This window comes from Varanus komodoensis, unplaced genomic scaffold (assembly GCF_004798865.1).
Source record: "Varanus komodoensis strain SLA01 unplaced genomic scaffold, ASM479886v1 scaffold11, whole genome shotgun sequence".
NCBI lineage: Eukaryota > Metazoa > Chordata > Lepidosauria > Squamata > Varanidae > Varanus > Varanus komodoensis.
This window is the reverse complement of record NW_025335317.1, coordinates 33,262,193-33,281,672: the sequence shown is the minus strand read 5'-3', so window position 1 is coordinate 33,281,672 and position 19,480 is coordinate 33,262,193. Positions and strand designations below refer to the sequence as shown.

Sequence of the window (19,480 nt, the reverse complement as noted above, 5' to 3'; positions counted from 1 at the left end):
CAGCAGTTGAGTATGCAACCAGAGCCCCGTCTTCCCTTGCTCTTTCTTTTCCGGCATTGCTGCCATCCTGTGATCAAAGTGTAAGAGCTGGAAGAGACCTGAAAGTAATCTAATCACAAAGGCAGGATCTTCCATACTCCTTTGTAAAAGGAGGGCGAACACCATAGTGGGATTCCAGCAGGACACCAAATCAAAGGTTACCACATGGCACTCTTCATGTCTTTATTCAGCTTTGCTTTAATAGCCACCTGAACATTAGTATTTATTGGAAACCTTATCCATTATTCATCTGTGCCCGAGGAAATAATATCAATATTTCACTCTAAGAGTTAATTAAAGACAATTTGTTTCTCATTTATTTACTTATTGGATTTATATCCTGCTCCATCAGCCAGAAAGGTTCTCATTTTATGGACAATATTACCAATGTGTTCTTTTATCCCTCTTCTTTCGTGCTCTTGTTGACTTTTGCCTGTCCCTTGAGTGAAGTAAATTTTCATTGTTTATTGGTTCTCTCTCTCTTTCCAGAACCAAATGGAAGACAGATTTAGGAATACCACATTTTACATCTATTTTGCACTGATCCTCATTGAACTGATTCTTCACTGTCTTCAGGAAAAGCCTCCATTTTTCTCTCCAGTAAACCTAGATCCTGTAAGTAGGTCCATGTTACACTGACTCCCTGTAGAGTCTCATTAGCTGGGGGGAAAAGCACAGCTAAGTGCAAGAATGTGCGGGATATCGATACTCTTTCTTGTGTGCCTCAGAGCATATGAGGCACATCTGGGGCAGACCCGACCTCAGTTATCCTTTAGTATTACACATATCCCCAGTCTTCTTTCCTCAGAACAACCCTGTGAGGTAGGCTGGGCCGAGAGTCAGTGACTGGCCCAGAGTGAGCCTAACCCTGCACCACCCTAACCCCTGCTCCTGAGACCTTGAGCAGGGTTCTGTTTCCAGGTACATTACGGATAAGTCCATTTCCTAGAGGCAGTAACTGGAGGCACTGGCACCAAATCTGGCCCATGAAGAACGGCTGCTCTCCTCCACCCCCAGTTGTCAAGCAAAGGGCTGGGACTTGGCGGCACTCTGCCCCGAAGTCGTGGGAGAGAAGTTGTGGGGCTGGCCTGCCCCACATCCTCAAGGGGGTCCTCCTCTAAAACCAGCGACTGCAGTGCTGCTTGCCGGAAAGGAACAGTGGGAGAACTGAGCCAGGAGCATGCAGTGATTGAGTTTGGGGGTTTGGGGATGGACAGACCAAGCCTCAGCTGAAGGAGATGTCAGTGAACAGGACTAAACTGGGCCTAAGCCAGTGGGTGCAGAAGAGGCACTTATTTGAATTTCCCTAACCTCATGCCCATCCAAAGAAGGAGTTAGACTTTGAGATGAATGGTAAGTCACTGAGATCCTGTCCTCAGGATCTTAGCAGAATGGGACAGATCCGCTTCCTTAGGATTGGAAAGCAGCATGGCAGAACACATCTGTCCAGACTGTTCAACGGGAACGCTTCTCCCTATTTAATCAGGCAGTTAAAAGTATCTGCTCGCTGCTTTTCAGCCAAAGGAACTACCAGAGCAGTCCACATACAACCTGATCAATGGGACAGGTCCTGCCCACAGGCTTAAAATCAAAAAAGACACAGCAAGAAGAGGAGTAAAGATAAGATTCAATCAGATGTGTCTCCCATGCAAAATCCCAGAAGTGAGGCATTAAACTGGGGAATAAAAAGCAGAAATCCATAAGATTTGGTATTGCTGGGACTGAGAAAGATAGCTGCTTTTGACTCACAGTCCCAAGGCCTTCTGACTGGGTCTCAGAGGAGGTGGAGCAGAATGAGGGCACTTCCAGGCACTGAGACTCCCCAGGTGCACAGGCAGCCTCTGAGAATAACACACAGCTATTGTATAACTGTTGGGAGGCAACTTGGAACAGGGGAGTTTCTCAGAGATAGACGAGGCAGGTATGGCTTCCCACCCCAGGATGTGATGTTGGCAGAGAAGGGCAGCCCAATTCGAGGGTCAGCGTGTAGCAAGGAGGCATGCTCATTTTCAGAAGGCCTTTCCCAAAAGGATGGGCCCCAAACATACTCATAAAGAGAGTTCCTAGAAGTAAACAAGACTGGGTACGACAAACTGCTCTGTGCATGCTCAGAGACTGGTGTTTGTGCTTCTGGAAAACACTTTGGTCAATAAAGAATGTTTTGCCAGAAAGGCCTGTGGCTTTGAATGTGCGAAGGGAGGAACCCCAGCTCACGACAGGTCGTGCTGCAGCTCCCTGGCCTGATTGAGATGACATGGCAGCCCATGATGGGTTAACTTAAATTCAAGGAGCTGTGGTGCAACAGGCCATGGGTTATGCAAGCTTTGTCTAGCCCTCAGATAACCTCCATTGACTGGGTTTGCACGACATGCCAACTCCACGTCAGGGGGCTGCATATTCAGAAGAGTGACTGGTACATGCCACAGCTCTTTGAGGATGAATTAACCCACAATCAGCTCTCATGTGGTGTGAATTTGCCCTTTGTGTGACCATTGGTAACTGGCCATGCAAAAAATATGGGTTCCATCCTACTATATTTTCATAGTTTCTGGAAGACACCAGGAAGGAAAACTGTGCTTGCCATGCTGTCTTCACCTGGGCTGAATACTTCTTCCAGCAGCAGGACAGGTTTCCTACTGCCTCCTCCAGTGCAAAGATCCCCCTGTGTTTCCTACCTAGTAGCAGCAACCAGTGGCTTTCACTCCCTGCTCTTCGCTTAGGACAAGCAGAATTTTGCTGTGACCAACTAGTGGGATCCATCCTTTTTCTTGACATGCTGCTCAGAGATTGGGGTGGAGGAAGCAAAACTTGGAGAGACATTCAGGGCATCCTTCACTGAATATTTATATCTCAGAACATACCCCAAACGGTTTTAAATTCTTTGTGTGGTATTGGAGAAAAATGTTGGCCAACCCCCCCCCACAAAAAAACCCTTCTTTGATTCCAAATTTTACTGTTTAATGTCTTCTGCTTGCATCCTAGAATCCCTGCCCAGAATTAACTTCGAGTTTTCTTTCGAGGATAACATTTTGGTGGTTCACAAGGTAAGCAGGCCCTTGCAAGTTTTATTGTGGCTCCGTTGGGTGATAGCAATGCTGGGGTGGCAGCAGTCCAGAAAATTCCCCGTGTGCTCCTGGTTGCCTGGCTGCATTCCTGTACAATAAAGCAATTCTGCGTGGCAGCGGTTCATTCTCACTTTCCCACCCCCAGGCCAGATGTTGTGTGCCTGTTAGGGTGGAGGTAGGAGGGAGAAAATAAGGCTGCCATTGTAGGCACACTTAACTTGAGAGGAAGTTCCCAAGTTAAGGGAACGTCACGTGAGCTGCTGCTAAGTCAACATGGAGAGGGCCAGGCTGTGCTTATATGATTAAATCTTACAGAAGTGTAAAAAAAAAAAAAATCCCCTTTCAAAACTGTAGTGCAGAAAATGTGAGAGTGCAGCAAAACCCAAGCACACAGAGACCCAGTACTGTATCTATAAATGCAATTGAAAATACTGGCTAACAAGGTTAAAAAAAAACTTGCACAGTGATGTTTGAATTGGCAATTAAGGTTCAGGTTTCATTTCCTGTTAGAGGCGTATTTTATAGGGTGTTTTTCTCATTCTTACTGAACCGTAGGGAAAGAAACTTGAGTCTTATGTGCAACTTGTACCTCCCCAAAGAAAAGGGAGATTGGCTTAATAATCTTTATACAAGTGGTGAGAAGTTTATTTTGCCATTAAAAAAAAATACTCAGGTTAAACGAAACTCACATTGTTGAGGGGGTTTTGCAGTTATAAGTGAAGCTTTTGAAAAGTGAAAGTCAAGGGTAGTTCTGGTGTCATTTTCTTTTTTTATTAGTGTATCTCATGGGCCTTTCTTAAAACATGGCCTTTTGTCCTTGATTCCTCTGGAAATCAACGGCAGGGCCGAAATGTTCAGGAAGTGCCTCCTTTTCACCCAGCAACCTAACAGTGCGAAGGTGGCAGGTTGTGCCAGTGTCTTGGGCATCAACTGGATCGTGGGTGTGGCAGCTGCCACATGCCTCTTCGCCTCCCCTACTGGCACCATCCTTGTTAAAAAGCAGTTACTCGTTTTTCATTATGAGCGTGTGGGCAGCCTGCCCAAGCCTGCCCACTCTCTGACGCCATCAGTAGAAGCTCGTGTTGCCTGCTCTCCCCCACAATAGCGTAGGCTGGTGAATGCAAGGGAGAGGGCCTTTCCAGTGGTGTCCCCACACCTCTGAAATCAGCTTTCGGCAGGGATTTGCAAGGTGCTTTCTTTGCAGAACTCCAGAAAGGCTGTGAAGGAGCTTTTGTTTCCTCCAATTTACCTAGCATCTGGATGCTGCAGGTTCTATTGGTCTAAAGTGGTTTTTGTTTTTATTTTATTGTATAATATAATAATATTTGATATCTATTCTAAATTGTACTATGTTTTAAAATCTTGTTTGTAACCTTGAGATTTTACCCTTCAAGGTGTCCTAAAATAATTTAAAACAAAGTCAGCTAAATAAACGTTACTGTTTCAATAGCACAGCTTTTGTCTACAGGGCGCCATGCAATCCCAATCTTACTTACATGTGCGGAAGTCGTGTGCAATAGGCTTAGCTGCAATAAAAACAGGTGCAATGTCTGTAGCGCACCCTTCTCTGTGCTGGTGTCTTCCATTGACCATGTTTGCTGCGGATGGCGTGAATTGGAGTCCAGGGCACGTGAAGGGCATCGGGTTAGGGAGGCCTGGCCCAGAGTGTTGGACATGGGCAGCAGCAGCTGAGCGCAAACTCAGCCGTGACGCTCGCCAGGTGACCCCAAGCCAATCACGTTCTCTTCGCCGCCCCTATCTGAACAGGTCAGAGGGGGTAAGCCTCGCGTGCACCACCACGTGCTCTCTGAGGAAAAGAGATGATGCATTGGCACTACATGCTTTGCCAGTTTGGCTGTTACCCACTGAATGGCCTTGGCTCCCGTTGAGGCAAGCCCCCGAGGGCTCTCCAGCTGAAAACACGGCGCTTTGCTGCAGGCCCTATTCAGTGGCTTGCACAAAGAGAGCAGTTGATGCTTAGAACTTGGTCACTTCTTTGAAAGTACGACAAAGGCTTTCCGACCAGGATTTAAATCATTTTGGCTAGGTTTGTTGGCAGGCTTTGCAGTCGAGTTGCTGCTGGAGGGCAGGAGAGCAGCATGGAACAACCCAGCCCCCAGCATGGCGGCAGTGGCAGCCTCGTTTGGTGGGCCGGCAAGAAATCCAGGTGAATTTGCTGCAAGGATGGCCACCGTCAGGGATGAGCTGCTAAGCCCGCTTCTGTGTGTGAATATCATAGGCGCAATAAATGGAAGTACACAAAAGGAGCTGTCACAGAACCTGTTGTTTGCCAATGAATTAGTAGTACATACCAAAGATTAAGGAGAATTATATGGTGGTTTGAGATGATGGCAGAACACAGGAGACCTTTCACGCTGGGTCAATAGTGGATGCATACATAGTGCGCAATGTGTCAGAGCGCCGAAATACCTGGAACTACTTCAGGTGCATCCTCTGTATTTGCTGCAGTGGGGCAGCCCTAATGGCAGATTGTTGTACTGCAAATGAGAGAGAGAAAGATTTCAGTAAGGAATACTTTTTCTACAAAACATCATCGTTTGATTGGTTCTAATGTGCAGAATGGAGAGTTGTCAAAATGTACAGCATGTCCGTACATCACTGAAGTTTAGATTATGTTCTGGTTCAGACATCACACTCAGCCATGGTTTATCATGGTAGGAATGAATTGCAGAGAGTTTGGGACTTGTGCACTTCCCTTTCCTCCTCCAGCAAGGCTTTGAGAAGGAGATCTTGTGGTCTTTAGATTACCCACAGCTTGCTTGTTCACTCCAAATACAGCAAATTGTTATAAAATATTGTTTGCTTAAAACAAGTCAGCTTCAAACCATAATTTATGAAACTAGCATGGTTCAGCAAACCATACTTATGATTAACTGCTGTTTAGGGTTATACTGTAGTTATTCCAAAAGAGTAGCCCACAATTCCTATCTCACGCTTGCAGCAGTGCTGGGCGAGAAGGGAGAAGGGTTTCTGTCACTTCCTCCCAAGATAACCAGCCATGGTCTGTACTAGCCCTGTAAGAAAGGCAAATGTTTGGGCGGGTAAAGGCCCCATGAAACAGCTAGTTTTGTGTATGTCAGTGTACATCTGGGTCCTACATATGTAATCAGTGGGGAACTTAAATACTGCATGCTGGCTGTGTACTCACAAAACAAGTAATCAGATTAGAATCCCCATTTCACATGTAAAATAAAGTGAAAACCTGAGGTGGGAATCCATTTTTTTTAACCGCACTGTAGTCATCCCAGAACTGAATAGGCCAATCAGTTGTCCCATGGTTTCTGCCACTCAACTACTTCTCAGAGTACTTTTTAACTTGTGCATGGCTATCTCAAAATGAATGTTTGCAAGGCTCTCGGGGGTCAAAACCACACCAAAACGGGAGTGGACAGAAGGGTGTGGGGCACATTGGAAGAAGTACGTGTGGCATTATTTGGATGAAAGTGTGGGGAAGGAAGCAGAATGCACCCTGGAGCTGCTCCTCTGAACATCCCTCTACATGCCACAAAAGGGGGCAGGGGGCTTTCAACCCAAGGGCTGCATTTCATTGCAGAGTAGCTCTCCGGGCTGCATTCAGGTGGAGGGTGGGACTGAAGGCAGAAGGGTCCACCAAAACTACCAGCCTATTTGAGCTTGAAGCTCTCGCTGCCAGTAACCTGGCCTTAGGAGAAGCATTTCACCCTTTTGGAACAGTGGGAAAACATTACAAATCCCAGGAGTCCCGCAGATGATTGGTGGTCAGGGGAAATGGGACGCAGAAGAGGGCATGGCCAGAGAACTGGGTTTGGCCCCCAGACCTGAGGTTGCCCTCCTCAACTCTACTGCTTTTCACCCTCCTTTTCCATTGCAGTTGGACCAGACCTACATCTTAGAATAAATGCCTGGCTACTTCTAGAAACAGTATGTGCTTAATCCCCTTCCCGCACACACCTGATAACTGCCAGGACAAAGTAGTTGTATCCACAGCATTACACCTTGCCTTGCAGCCCGCTCCACTAATGGCAGCTTGTGCTGTGGGCCAAGAAATGTACAAGAGCATGACATCTGGAAGCGGACAAATTGTCCAAGTTGCTGCAGAGTCAAAGGGGCCGGGGAATTTAATGGTTGTCTGTTGTTTGTGAAGGTCTTCGTGCCTTTAATGCAGCACGAGTCACTGGCCTCGGAAAGGTTGAACAGTCCAGACTGATTCAAAGTTGATAATGTGACGCCTTTTCTGTTTCACAGTATGGCAATCCAAGGATATAAGAAGCCTCTTGAAGATAAGGATTTATGGTCTCTGAATGCAGATGATAAATCTGAAGTAGTTGTACAAAGGCTCCAGAAGGAATGGGATAAACAAACACATGCAATGCAACAGTAAGCTAACATTTGCCTGATTAAGTAGCTCTTATACAGTTACTATTATGAATGAAATGTTGTGCTTTAAACAACTGTCTGAATTATGTCTTGTAGGAATCCATATTCTGTGCTGAAAGTTTGATTTTTGTGCCCAGCATATATTAGGAAAATTAATGTAACATAGATTTGCTTATTTTGCAAAATTTACTCTACGTTTGCGAGCAGGAAGCAACCATATAGTAGTGATGAATACCTTCCTCACGATAGCCCTAAATCCTTCTCAACAGGGAGGATTCTCTACTCAAATAACAAATTCTACACTTGAGTGGAATAGTTGCAGAAAGGGAGCTGGATTTTTCTCTGCCTAATGCAATGAAAAGAGACTCCTATATGAGGGGTTAGAGCATAGTCTGGGAGCACAAGATGCCATCCTGTTGCTGAAACTAAATGGGCAAGGACCTGATCCACATCCTGGATGGGACATACATAAAAATAAAGAATAGCATAAAAGAGGGAGCATTGCCAGTTAAAGTTATGAGTACAGATGTTCTTCCTTTGGAAAGTCACACGGCTTTGCCTGATTCTGGGAGACAAAAAAGATACTTTAGTATTGGCACTTGGTGATGTGGCCATTGGCTAATGAGTTAGGAAGGAATGGATGGTGCAGATGCCAAGGAGGCAGCGAGGGACCACATGCTGTTCTGACCAGCAGGCACACCACGTGTCCGGAGCCTTGTTTTTCTTTAAATCAGGGCTGGCAGTTTTTTCCCTCTCTTATATCATAGAAGTGGTTGTACAGCATGGAATGATAGCGAGGGAGAAGAGGAATGTTAGTTGTGTGTTTTATACATGTTTGTCAGGCGGGGGCCCCTGTAAAGGCATTAAGTCCAGCTCTGGGATTGCGTGGCTGTACTGCTGAGGGGTCTTCACAGCCCGCAGAGCTTCAGGAAGGCCCAGGCCCTTCTCAGCCCCACCATGAGCCCCCACTGCTAAGAGCTATCTTCCTCGGCGATGCACAGGCACACTCCAGGTCAGAAGGCCACCCACGTGGCAAATTTTGCTTATGCCTGAGAGAAGTCTGCAGAAAGTTACTATCTTAGTGCTTCTCCACATGATTATTGCTTTGGAAACCCAAAACCTGTGCTATGCATCTGCCTGTTTTCCTCCCTAGTGATTCAGTCATTGCTGGAGAATGGCACAGGGCCAACACGGAATGACTTCTGCACTCTTCAGGAGGTGCCGTTGGACAAAGGAAGCCTTGGGCAGCAGCCTGCAGGATGGTTGTGTCTTGGTATTCAGGCTTACCATTGTTTGACAGCATCCTGGCTCTGACCAATCCAGCAAGAGAATAAAATAGTCTTTTGCATTTATTTGTAGATGGAGCAAGTAGTGGCAAGCTTTTTTTGGTTTTGTTTGTTTGCCACAGAGGCCTGTGATGTTGTAATACATTTGTTAGTTTTTAAGGTACTACAAGACTCTTTCATGTTTAAAGTTAGATATGTAGCAGGCAACTTATTTTCTACTGCATTGTGGAGCTTTTACTTCGCAAAACAGGAACTTTGCTTCTTACAGTCACTCCTAGGATCAAGTTTTCATTAGATGGTATTTGCTTTCCAAATCTAGTATTTTTAGTGAAGCATTTTGTATGTGTTCCTACTGGCAGGGAAGGCTCAAACTACTCCATTTTGCTCAACAATGGCTCTTTTTATTGTTTCATCTTTTTCATTAGTACCTAATATATAATGTAGATTTTCAGTATTATTGTGCAAATGCATAATTCACTGTCCATGCAGAATACAACAAAAGGGCAAAGATTTATAGGCTTCCTTTTTTAAAAAAGAGCTTTGGTCTTTATTGTTGCAATTTAGTGCCTTTTACAAGGGAAAGCCAAAAAGAAGGCAGACACAGCAGATGTGATGTTAAACAGGCCCCAGCTTCTATTTTGAATTTTCACAAATGTTTCCAGCAAATCTGCTGATGTGCTTCCAACAATGTAGATTGTGCAAAGAAGAGCACCAGTCAAGTAGGAAATGTGGAAAAAATATAATCTTCAGGATAATAGTCAATTCTCCTAGGAATTTTATTGTCTTTGCTGTTCTGGAATGTGTGGCGGTATTCTCTGAGAGTAACTCAAGGATAAAGTTATTACCCTTGAAGTCAAGAATACTGTTCCTTCTTGAAGACGGAATCCTGGATTCAACTAAACCATCTAGGTTTGGGTAACTAGTTTTGGATTGGGTAACATGTGCTTCAAGGGCACAACTATGTTGTGTCTGCTTAGCTGAGACACCAAAATGCATGCTGCATTCTCCCTTCACCAGCCACCACAGACTGTGGCTGTAGTGCTCCAGCAAGTGGGGGCAGTATCTAGTACGGGTGCTGCACCTCTACTGAATCTGTCACATCCATGGACCCACTGCTAGTGCAATGAGGAGTCAGCTCCTCCTAAGGCAACTCCAGAAATGAGTGGAAATGCTCATGCCTGGAACAGGACAGGCCTGCCCCAATTCAGAAATGTGCATTTCCAGTTGCAAAGAACCATGCACACCCTGTTCTGGCTCCATCCCTTTTGCTTCTGGTCTCATGCTCCAGCAGAATGCGGCTTCTCTGAAATGGACTTTGGCCTTGGGCAGAAGGAGGCTCAGCACGTCCGCTCCATGGAAAGCATTTGGTTGATGAGGATTCAAATCAGGGCTAGAAAGCTGCGAGTGGGAGGAGCTGGCTCGTGTTCTTACTCTAATGGTAGAAATTGTCATAATAACTACTAAGCCACATAATAGTCCAAGTTTCCCAGGTGATTTTAACAAGATTTCACATGAATAGCTGATGATGTTTGCATTATTAAAGGGCTGCAATTTGTGGAACTGAGGACTGGTGAAGAATCATTAGGAAGGAAGTTATAGGTAGTTAACTTATATCTACGTGTTCCCTTTTTGAAATGTAGTAGGGCTAGCGATGTTACTGGAGACAAGTTCAACAGGAAGAACAGTTAAACTATAAACTAAAATAAGTACTGAAACATAAAATGTTTAAGGCAAAACATATGGGAAGATGCATGGCAGTATGAAAGTAGCTGAACGGGTAATGCAATCTTTTCTGTTCAACCAGACGTGAAGTAAAATAGTTTTAGCTTAAAGCTTTATTACTGCATAGACGATAAAGTCAAAGTAATTATCTCTAGGAATGCTTTCTTGAACCAGTATGCCATATTTTTAATTGCTAAGTAAGAAGATAAAGTTGAGAAGTTTTTTTGTTTGCCTTAGTCAAGGCTTGAGATCGCAGCTTCATACTGAAGGTTTTATGTACAATAGAAACCTTCACCTTTTCCCTGCATGAACTGTCCAGTCCTGCGATCAATCCGTTCATCTGATAGGTTGGCATGGGCATTTCTGCAGCTGAATACACCCAGCAGCATAACTGAAGTCATAATGCGCCACGTGACTGTTCTGAAACATCTGTGAAGTGGGGAATAGGTTCTGAATGTACTGCCTTAAATATACAGCTGTAATGTATTTAAACCCACTGCTAGATTGGGGCCTGGCCCAACAATGGGCTAGGGAAGGGCTAATAAACTGTTTGGATGAGACTGAGGTGCTGTTTGTAGGTGGTTCTTCTAACTTATCCTGTTCTGCGTGGCCTTGCCCTCCCTCTTCAGGAGCAGGTTGCGGGGTGCTCCCGGAAATCTCATTGTCACTCAAGGGTCCAGTGACTCAGTGGCACAGTGTGCCTTCTGCCAGCTTCAGCTGGAGGTTCAGCTACACCCTATTTGGATAGGGAGCACAGGCCTTGGTAATCTGTGCTCTGGTCCCCTCCAAGTTAGATGACTGACGAGCTGCGTGTAGGGCTGTCCTTGAAGATCATTGGGAAGCTGCAGCTTGTGCAAAATGCGGTAGTCTGAACCAGAAGGTCTGAGCATGCAACACTGATTCTGATCTGACTGCAATAGCTGTTTGTAGGGTTTGAAACCCAATTACAAGAGTTGTGTTTGACCTATAAAGCATCGGGTAACTTGGGACTGCTATGCTTGAAAAAGATGCTTCTCTGTGTGAAGCTACCCAGAGACCACGGTCACTGTCTGAGGCAATCTCCAAATGCCTCCTCCAGGAGAGGTTCCAGGGAGGGGCTTCTTAATGGTGGCTGCAGAACGTAGCATATTCTCTCTCGAGTGCCGTCCACCTGGCATGAGCATGGCCATCCTTTCAGTGCCAGGCTAAGGACAGCTTCTGCCTCCAGGCATTTAAAGGCCTAGGTTTTTGAAAATCAGGTCCTGGTAGTTTTGTTGCTGTTTTTAGAAAACTTGTTTTTGAACTGTTCTCAATTTGGATTGAAGGTTTATATTTTATCAGGCTGTGAGTTGCCCAGAGAGCTTTGTCTATTGGAAATTATAGAAATGTAATAAAAGAATGATTGTTTTTAACAGAGTGTTTCAAATAAAGCTTGTGTGGTTGGTTAATTTCTTTTTATTTTCTAGGTGCAAACAGCCCTCTGCTTCTGGGTGATAAAATGCTGGATATATACTAATAAGGTAGCTTAGTAGCTTAGAAATCCAATCCAGCAAGACTAAGTTTGAGTCCCAAAGACCGCTGTACCACTCCAGCTTATTACTTGAAATATGTAATGAACATTTCCAACGCATCTCCTCTTTTCAACCAAGTGTAATAGGGATGTTTCATTTTCTTAGGAACAAAGAGGTATCCTATACAAAAAGCTCTAGCCATGTGACCAACCATACTGGTGATGACCCAGAGGAAACAGAAGTCCTATTAAGTGATAACACAAAGCAGAAAGAGCCGTCCTTTCTCAAAGCCTTAATCAGGTCCTTTGGTCCTTATTTCTTAATTGGTTCCTTCTTCAAATTGATCCAGGATCTGTTGTCCTTTGTCAATCCCCAGTTGTTAAGGTGAGTTCCATTTTACCATTGGCTTTCATGCATAAGGTAGTGTCCGTGTTTATTTCAAAGGATCCATTAGTGGACGGGCATAGGGGAGGTATTGTTTAAGGCACAGGTCTTGGGTCTGCCCATTTATGGTACCCCAACACCATAACACACATGCACAGCCTGTACTAATTTCTTGCCTATCTGATAGGCGATGTGCGGGGTGCAGGGGAGAACCGTGGTCTCTGTTGGAGAATGACACCAGTAGTTCATATACGTCTAGTTTTTGCCTGGAAACTCTGAGTAGTAAATATTTGAAGCTCCCATATGGATCTAGTTTAGCTCCTCAGCATCAGCGCCTTCTGGACTGGCACTATGAAATGCACATGTGCTCTTGTCATACATACTGTTCTGCACAGACATCATTGATCTATATACAGGTTGACACACACACAGAGACATTTGCCACACGGAAGAGGTTTTTGTTTCTGTTTACATAGAAGCGGAACAAAAATGAGAAAATAAATGTTTGAGGTGACCCTTAGACTTTGCAGTGGAAATAAAGCCTGGCATGCACCCAGATAATGTTTTGAATCGGTCCTAAGAAGTCCCGCTATTTTGCTGTGGGTAGAAGGAAGTGGTGTATTGTGCTCTGCCCCACTAATCTCAGTATTTCCCCCCTCTTTGTTGTCCATGTATTTCAATCTTCCTTTTAAACAGCATGCTAATTGGCTTCATTAAGAATAAGAGTGCTCCCCTATGGTGGGGATATCTGATTGCGACTTTGATGTTTTTCTGTGCCGTGCTGCAGACAATTATCCTTCACCAGCATTTCCAGTACTGCTTTGTTACTGGAATGAGACTGAGAACTGGCATCGTAGGGATGATCTACAGAAAGGTAAGGACAGGTGGCTGTTCTTGCATAGCTGGGTAGAGCCAGGGATTGTCTCTGATTGTGGTTGTCTAGGCAAAGAGGACATGAAGATACTTTCCATCTGCCACTCAAGCATGTCCAAGTGTACCTGGGCATGTGGGTGGCCGAAGTATCCAGAATGAAGCCCCGTTCCCTCCTGGAGGGAAATAGTCAAGGGTTGGATGATTTTATTTCTCAAAATAACAACATCTGCGTAAGGATTATGATGTGCATGTGTCTGTAAGATGCAACTGGCCAAACCATACTGCAAAGTCTGAACGAGTCTAATCTTTACTTGACCTTCATGGTGCCTGAACACAGAACAAAACGGCAATGGAGTGTTGACCAGACAGTAACTGTCCAGATGCATATCTGTTGTTTTGTTGGTAAATGAACAAATCCGCCCCGGATCTAGACTGCTCTTGTGCCAGATGTGTACAGATGTAGGATATCTCAATGTGCCAAAATTTTATCCTTTCTTAGTTAATGTAGGACCAAAGCAAATGGTGACGGTATCCCCATGACTGGCCCTCGCATGCTAATCTCCCCCCCGCCCTTTAAAAAAGGAGGAAGGCAATCTCAATCAGGACTATTACCAGAGCAAACTGTTAAAAGCTTCTCCCTCTCTCCTGCAGCCCTGATTTGGCTAAAGTACCGTCCATCTTTCCAGGGGTGCTTTTCAGTAAAGGAAAAAAGGTGTGCAGTCACATGATTAAAATGGTGGTACCGCAATTAACATAATGCCTACTTTAACCCTATAATAATCCCAAACACTTTAAACCCAGAACGTCCGCACAAGAAAGTGCTAGGCCTCTCTAGCAGGCCTCTCTGCAGTGCACCAGTTTAAATAGTAATAGGATGGATGGGATTGGGCAGAAGGAGATCCAGCTATAATGATGAAACAGAGAAGTTGAATAAAGGCAACAGACAGCTTCCAAACACATTTGGAAATGTGCATTTCATGTTGCCTGTTTACTTTTCCTATCCCTTTTAATGTAAGCAATATTATGACAGCAGTTGGCATTCTAACAAAGCTCTTTTGAAGCAAACTGAACATGAAATAATCTCCTTTAGAGAATTGTGGATCTTTTATTTAGATGACTGTCATTATCCGATATTCCTGTGTCATCAGTATGTGTGGTGCTTTACTTGGGAGCAGCAACAAGGCAGCCACAGCCTTGTTTATGGACAGGCAAGGCCAGGCAACAAGGGAAGGGCAATGGGACCAGGGTGCATGCAGGTCTGTTACACAAAGAGAGTCTGTCTTGCGGTTACATTCATTAAAAAAAATCTAGGGTAGGCAGAGGGCCCCCAGTTTGGCCTGGAACCCAAGGGAGCTCTTAAGACCTGGATCTGGACAGAGCTGAGCCATCTCAGGGTCACCTGTGGAGAGAGAAGCTTGAAACGGCCAAAGTGGTAGGTAACCAGAGCATGAACCAATGATTTTGCTGATGGATTAGGAAGAGATGGCTATGTTTTCACAACACTGTAAATGAAAAGCAACGTGACTTGGCAGCAGACTGAATATGGGGAGTGAGGGATGCAGGGAAGTCTCACATGCTGTGGGCAGTAGAGCTCAGCAAAAGGGCTTTCATTCTCAACCATCTCAAACCCTGCACATGCAGATTCTCTGCTTCTCTGAGTTCTGGCATTTACAGTTTGTTCATAAATGCTTCCAAGTAATCCACATTCCATGCATACATGAACTGCTCCCCACTTGCCGCATTAATCCTTTAATGCTTCAGGATCCTTGCTCTAGCTCTCAGTTCCGTCTCTGGTTGCCCACGCCAGGCAGCCGGGTCCAGCACTGTCCTCCATCTGCGTTCCCTCAGTTAAGCCAGGCATGGCTGCACAGCCCTGCCCTTTTCCCAGCTGGATCTAATTATCCACTACTTGGAAGGAGGACGGTCCAAGGGCAATCCTACAACTATTCGGCCTCTCTGTGTTCGTCTCTTCTGAAGAACAAGGCTTGCTTCACACACATGTTGAGCCATGCACTTTGAGCAATATCCACTGTGGCTGCCCCTATTCCGTGGGAGAATTCCACAGCCACACAGGCTAGGCCAGATCTGTGAGTCTGCCCTTCCTTCCAGCAGTGCCATTTGGGCAGGGAACAGCCACATGGTTGCATTATACATTCATGTGCAGCGCATCTCATCTCATTTTCTTGTGCTTGTGAAGAGGCCCCTTGTATGACATTAGCAGCTGGGGGAGTATCAAGCTTCCATGTTCTTTTGGTAGCTGCAGTCATGCAAGTAGGACGGTCCATATTTTTACAGAGTTGTAATTTATCTTTGCGTGCCGTCCAAATTGCCCTGGGTTCTACTTTTTTGCCGTGCAGTTTCCCAACGTAGAACGTCATCACCATCTTGCTGAGTAATTAGTGAATTTGCAAGAGGCAGACTTGGTCCAAAGGCAGGCTGGTGCTCAAGGATAAGCGTGTGCTGTATGATGTTTTCCGCAGTATAAGATGACTGATAATTGCCCTCATATCTTTTTTACGGTAATCAGTTTTGTTTAAAACTGCATAAAAGCTAAATGAATGTATAGCAGCTGAAAATAAATCTTGAATCAGTCCTTCTTGAACAACCAGGTGGACAGGGCTGTGTGAAGTTAACCAATCCACATATGCAACAAGCGGATCTAACATCATAGTTTTGGACTTAGCAGATTAAATTGCCCCATGTTTGAGTCAAGGTGACATCTGAAAGAGACAAGAACGTTCATAAAGATAATATTTGCAGAACTACCTTACATTATCCATCCTTTGACTCTTGAACACAAAAATGGTATAGCAACCTTAATTCCTAATAAAGTAGTTTTTTTCCCAACTCAATAACAGAAGAATATAACTTCAGCAACAAAAAGAATGAATAAGGCATCTTTCAGTGTTACTGCTCCCAGTGTGGTTGACAGAACTAAAAATCATTAAATGGAACTAAAAGACATCAAAACCATAAAACACTACAGATATAGATATAAAAACATTAAAAGCCAGCCATGCTTTGATGTCTGTGAAATACCCGTGTTGCTCAAAAAGGTATCCAGGTACACATCAGGTGAGAACGCTTAAGAATCCATGCTCTGCTGTGATGCTTCAAGCCAGTCATTCTCTCCCTGCCTCACCTACTTTACAGGGGGGTTGTGAAACTGAAACCGCAAAATGCAGGGACCATGTGCAGTGGCCTGAGCAACTCAGAGAAAGGACAAAATAAAATGGTTACAAAATGAGGAAATGCATCCAAATAAAAGTGTTTCTCTATCTCTGCAGTCCTTGGTCATCACCAATACAGCAAAACGCTCCTCTACTGTTGGAGAAATTGTCAATCTGATGTCGGTGGATGCCCAGCGGTTCATGGATCTGACGACCTTCCTAAATATGTTGTGGTCTGCCCCGCTGCAGATATGCCTTGCCCTGTACTTTCTCTGGCAGGTAAAGGACCTTTTCCTTCTGCTGTGCGCAGCCACTGAGCTAACCCTTGAGGCTGACCCAGCTGTAGGGAACTCCCAGCAGAGTCCCAAGCACTTCTTTGTCGATGCTCTGCATGGACAGAACTGGTGGCCCACAGGTGGGTCTCAATGTGCTTCGATGCAAAGCACCATGACAGGAGGAAGGCTCTTGCACACAGGCTAACCCCCTTAGTTTCAGTGCTGTTGTAGAGCAGCCCTGTCCTCCACTTCGCTTAGCTTAACAAAGGAGAATCCTGAGAAACAGGAACTGAGCAGGCTCACTGTGGTCTGCCCTTATCTCTGCACAGCACTTCACCAGATAAGATGAAGTATATTTGCCAGGCAGATCATTGTCACATGACTTTATGTGTTTATTTCCTCAGCATGCTTCTGTTTGCAGTGCCAGTGAAAGAGCAAGCAAGTGCTGTGTTAGTTAAAACAAATAAAAGGAAGCCAAACAAAAATCCCCAGAGATTCCACATCCCAATGTCCCCCATGCCTTTCTTGACCTCAAAGTATGTGTGTGCCTCTTCATGGTGGAAAGGGAAGTGCTTGTGAAGCGCAGAGCTGCCCTAGGGTCTCGCGCCCCCTTGCTAAATCTGTGCAGGCATCTTGCTTAGATTGGTCTCACTGGAGAGTGAGAATTGCCCCCCACCAGCTTCCGGGAATGCGGGAGAGCAGAATGACAACTGGCACCCTTTGCATCCTTTGAAGGCTCTAGGTCCCTCGGTGCTGGCCGGAGTTGCTGTGATGGTCTTACTCATCCCGTTTAATGCTGTCATCGCTATGAAAACCAGAGCATTCCAGGTAGGTTGTCCTTGATGGCCTGGCCGAGTTGCTCCACAAAAGGACACAGTGGAAGTTTATGGCAGGCCAGTCCCGGAGCAGCTGAGTGCTCCATGGAAAACTGTTTCTGGGAGGGGGCCGTGGCTCAGCAGCAGCACACCTGCTTTGTAGGCAAAAGGTCTTGGGTTCAATTCCTGGCAACTCCGGGAAGGCTGCAGTGACTCCTTCCCAGAGAGCGTTTGTTGCCAGTCAAATGCAGTTCTGGGCTCGAGGGGCTCATAGTCCTGCTCTGTGCAAGGAAGCTTCATATGCATCTGCTCTCCTGCCCTAGATCTTTGTGCTCCTTGGAAGCTTTTCCTGAGCTTGCTCCCTGAATCCAGTCCCTGACTTTGTCTGGTGTTCCTCAACATCATCTTGCTTTTCCACCTGCCTCAACCTGGCACTCACGGTGAAAACACAGTAACAAATACAACCTGAAATACAGGCTTAATGATGGAGCAGAGACTATTGTACTTCAGGCCCATCACGAGAAGGCCCAGCTCACTAAGGAAGACAATCATGCTAGCGAAAGTCAGAGAAGTGAAGGAAGACCCAGTGTGGGGTGGATTGATTCCATAGCAGGGGTCTCAAACCCAGCTTCCCTGGGGGCCGCTGGAAGCAGAGTGTGGGTGAGGCTGGGCCGCATTGAGTATTCCACCCCCGCGGTGGTGGTGGGCCGCTCATCCGGAGGCCGGCCTGGGTGCCGCTGGCGCTTTGAAGGCCGCAGGGCCCCTCCCCCGTGCCCTGCCCGTCCCGGCAATTGGCCCGCGGGCCGCGAGTTGGAGACCCCTGCAAAGGAAGCCAAAGCCTGGAGTTCATAAGGGCCGAGCAGGGCTGTCCAAGACATTTTGGAGGGCTTTCATTCGTAGGGCAGCCATAAGTTGGAGATGACTTGAAGGCACATAACAATCCAAACTGCAATCATAAAAGCATAACACCAGCAGCAACAATTAAACACTTTTTATAGAAGCTTGAACTTTTACACATATGTCCACTGAAATAGAAGGTTTTAATGCACACCTGAAAGAAAGTAGAGAAGGGACCAGACAAACCTCTTGGGAGCCTATTTCAGGATCCAGAATCCATGAGAAAGAAAGGGGTTAAGAAGCCCCATCCACCCAATCATGCTAGCAAAGATTGTTGCTGACCCATTGTCATGGCAGCTCCGTAAATGAGAGTTTAGGCCCCTCTGGTTTGCTGGAACATGGTTTAGTCCTGCCTTAAGTAAATTACAGTCAGGAGACATGCTCATACTTCAAAGGTCATCTGTGCTTTGCTGCCCCATTTGTTTACTTCCCAAATTTCTTGAGGCATTGTATAAAACATAATAGCACTATCAGACTAATAAACATGCCAACACAGCTAAAATGGCCATCAGATATAGACATTTAAATCATTGCCACAATGACTTAGGGTGCTCTGCACTCTTAGAAATAAGTCCTATCGTAAGTCCAAGCTGGAGTGTGCTGTGAGTCCTAGGCCTTGTTTTGGTCTAAATGTGCACAGGATTGTTCCTTAAAATACTAAAATATTAAATCTTAAAACACCAAAAATGCCAACAGACTTTGGAATACTTTAAAATGCATTCAGAAGCCTGGGAGGGAAAAAAAGTCCTAGCCTGGAACTGAGAAAAAAGCCTGAGTGTCAGGTAATATTCGCATCTTACATTGCTGCTGCTCATTTTCTGCATCACGTGCCCTCACTGGAGTATTGCTATGGCTCCTGCTCTTCTCTTCTTTCCCGAGCTCTCTCAGCTTCACAAGTGCTCTTGGTTTTGTGGGGTGTTTGTCTGTCTGTTTTATTCATTTATTTCTATTCCCCCAAAAGCCAAAGCTGTCTGTCAGAAAAGCCATACAATGAAATACCACAAAATGCTCCAAAATACACATTAAAAAAAATTAAAGCAACGTATAATGAAGAGCAGACCTGTAAAACACCTGGGATGGAAAATCC

At 45.3% G+C, this 19,480-nt stretch overlaps 1 protein-coding gene across 10 annotated transcripts in view; it reads left to right on the top strand.

Moving 5' to 3' along the window:
- The window catches only part of ABCC3 (ATP binding cassette subfamily C member 3), a 73,829-nt gene that overhangs the window by 20,395 nt on the left and 33,954 nt on the right, over window positions 1–19,480 (top strand). For 9 of the 10 annotated variants that reach the window (XR_006413725.1, XR_006413726.1, XM_044419982.1 and 6 more), the window contains exons 5-11: window positions 529–654; window positions 3,022–3,083; window positions 7,350–7,481; window positions 12,145–12,363; window positions 13,060–13,237; window positions 16,524–16,685; window positions 17,417–17,509. Coding sequence is in view for 8 of the 10 variants with exons in the window: in XM_044419982.1 (XP_044275917.1) it covers window positions 529–654; window positions 3,022–3,083; window positions 7,350–7,481; window positions 12,145–12,363; window positions 13,060–13,237; window positions 16,524–16,685; window positions 17,417–17,509 (972 nt within the window). In the remaining 2 variants the exon portion in view is untranslated. Of the gene's footprint in view, window positions 1–528; window positions 655–3,021; window positions 3,084–7,349; window positions 7,482–12,144; window positions 12,364–13,059; window positions 13,238–16,523; window positions 16,686–17,416; window positions 17,510–19,480 lie in introns of those variants that run through there. The other variant, XM_044419983.1, reaches the window with a different exon arrangement.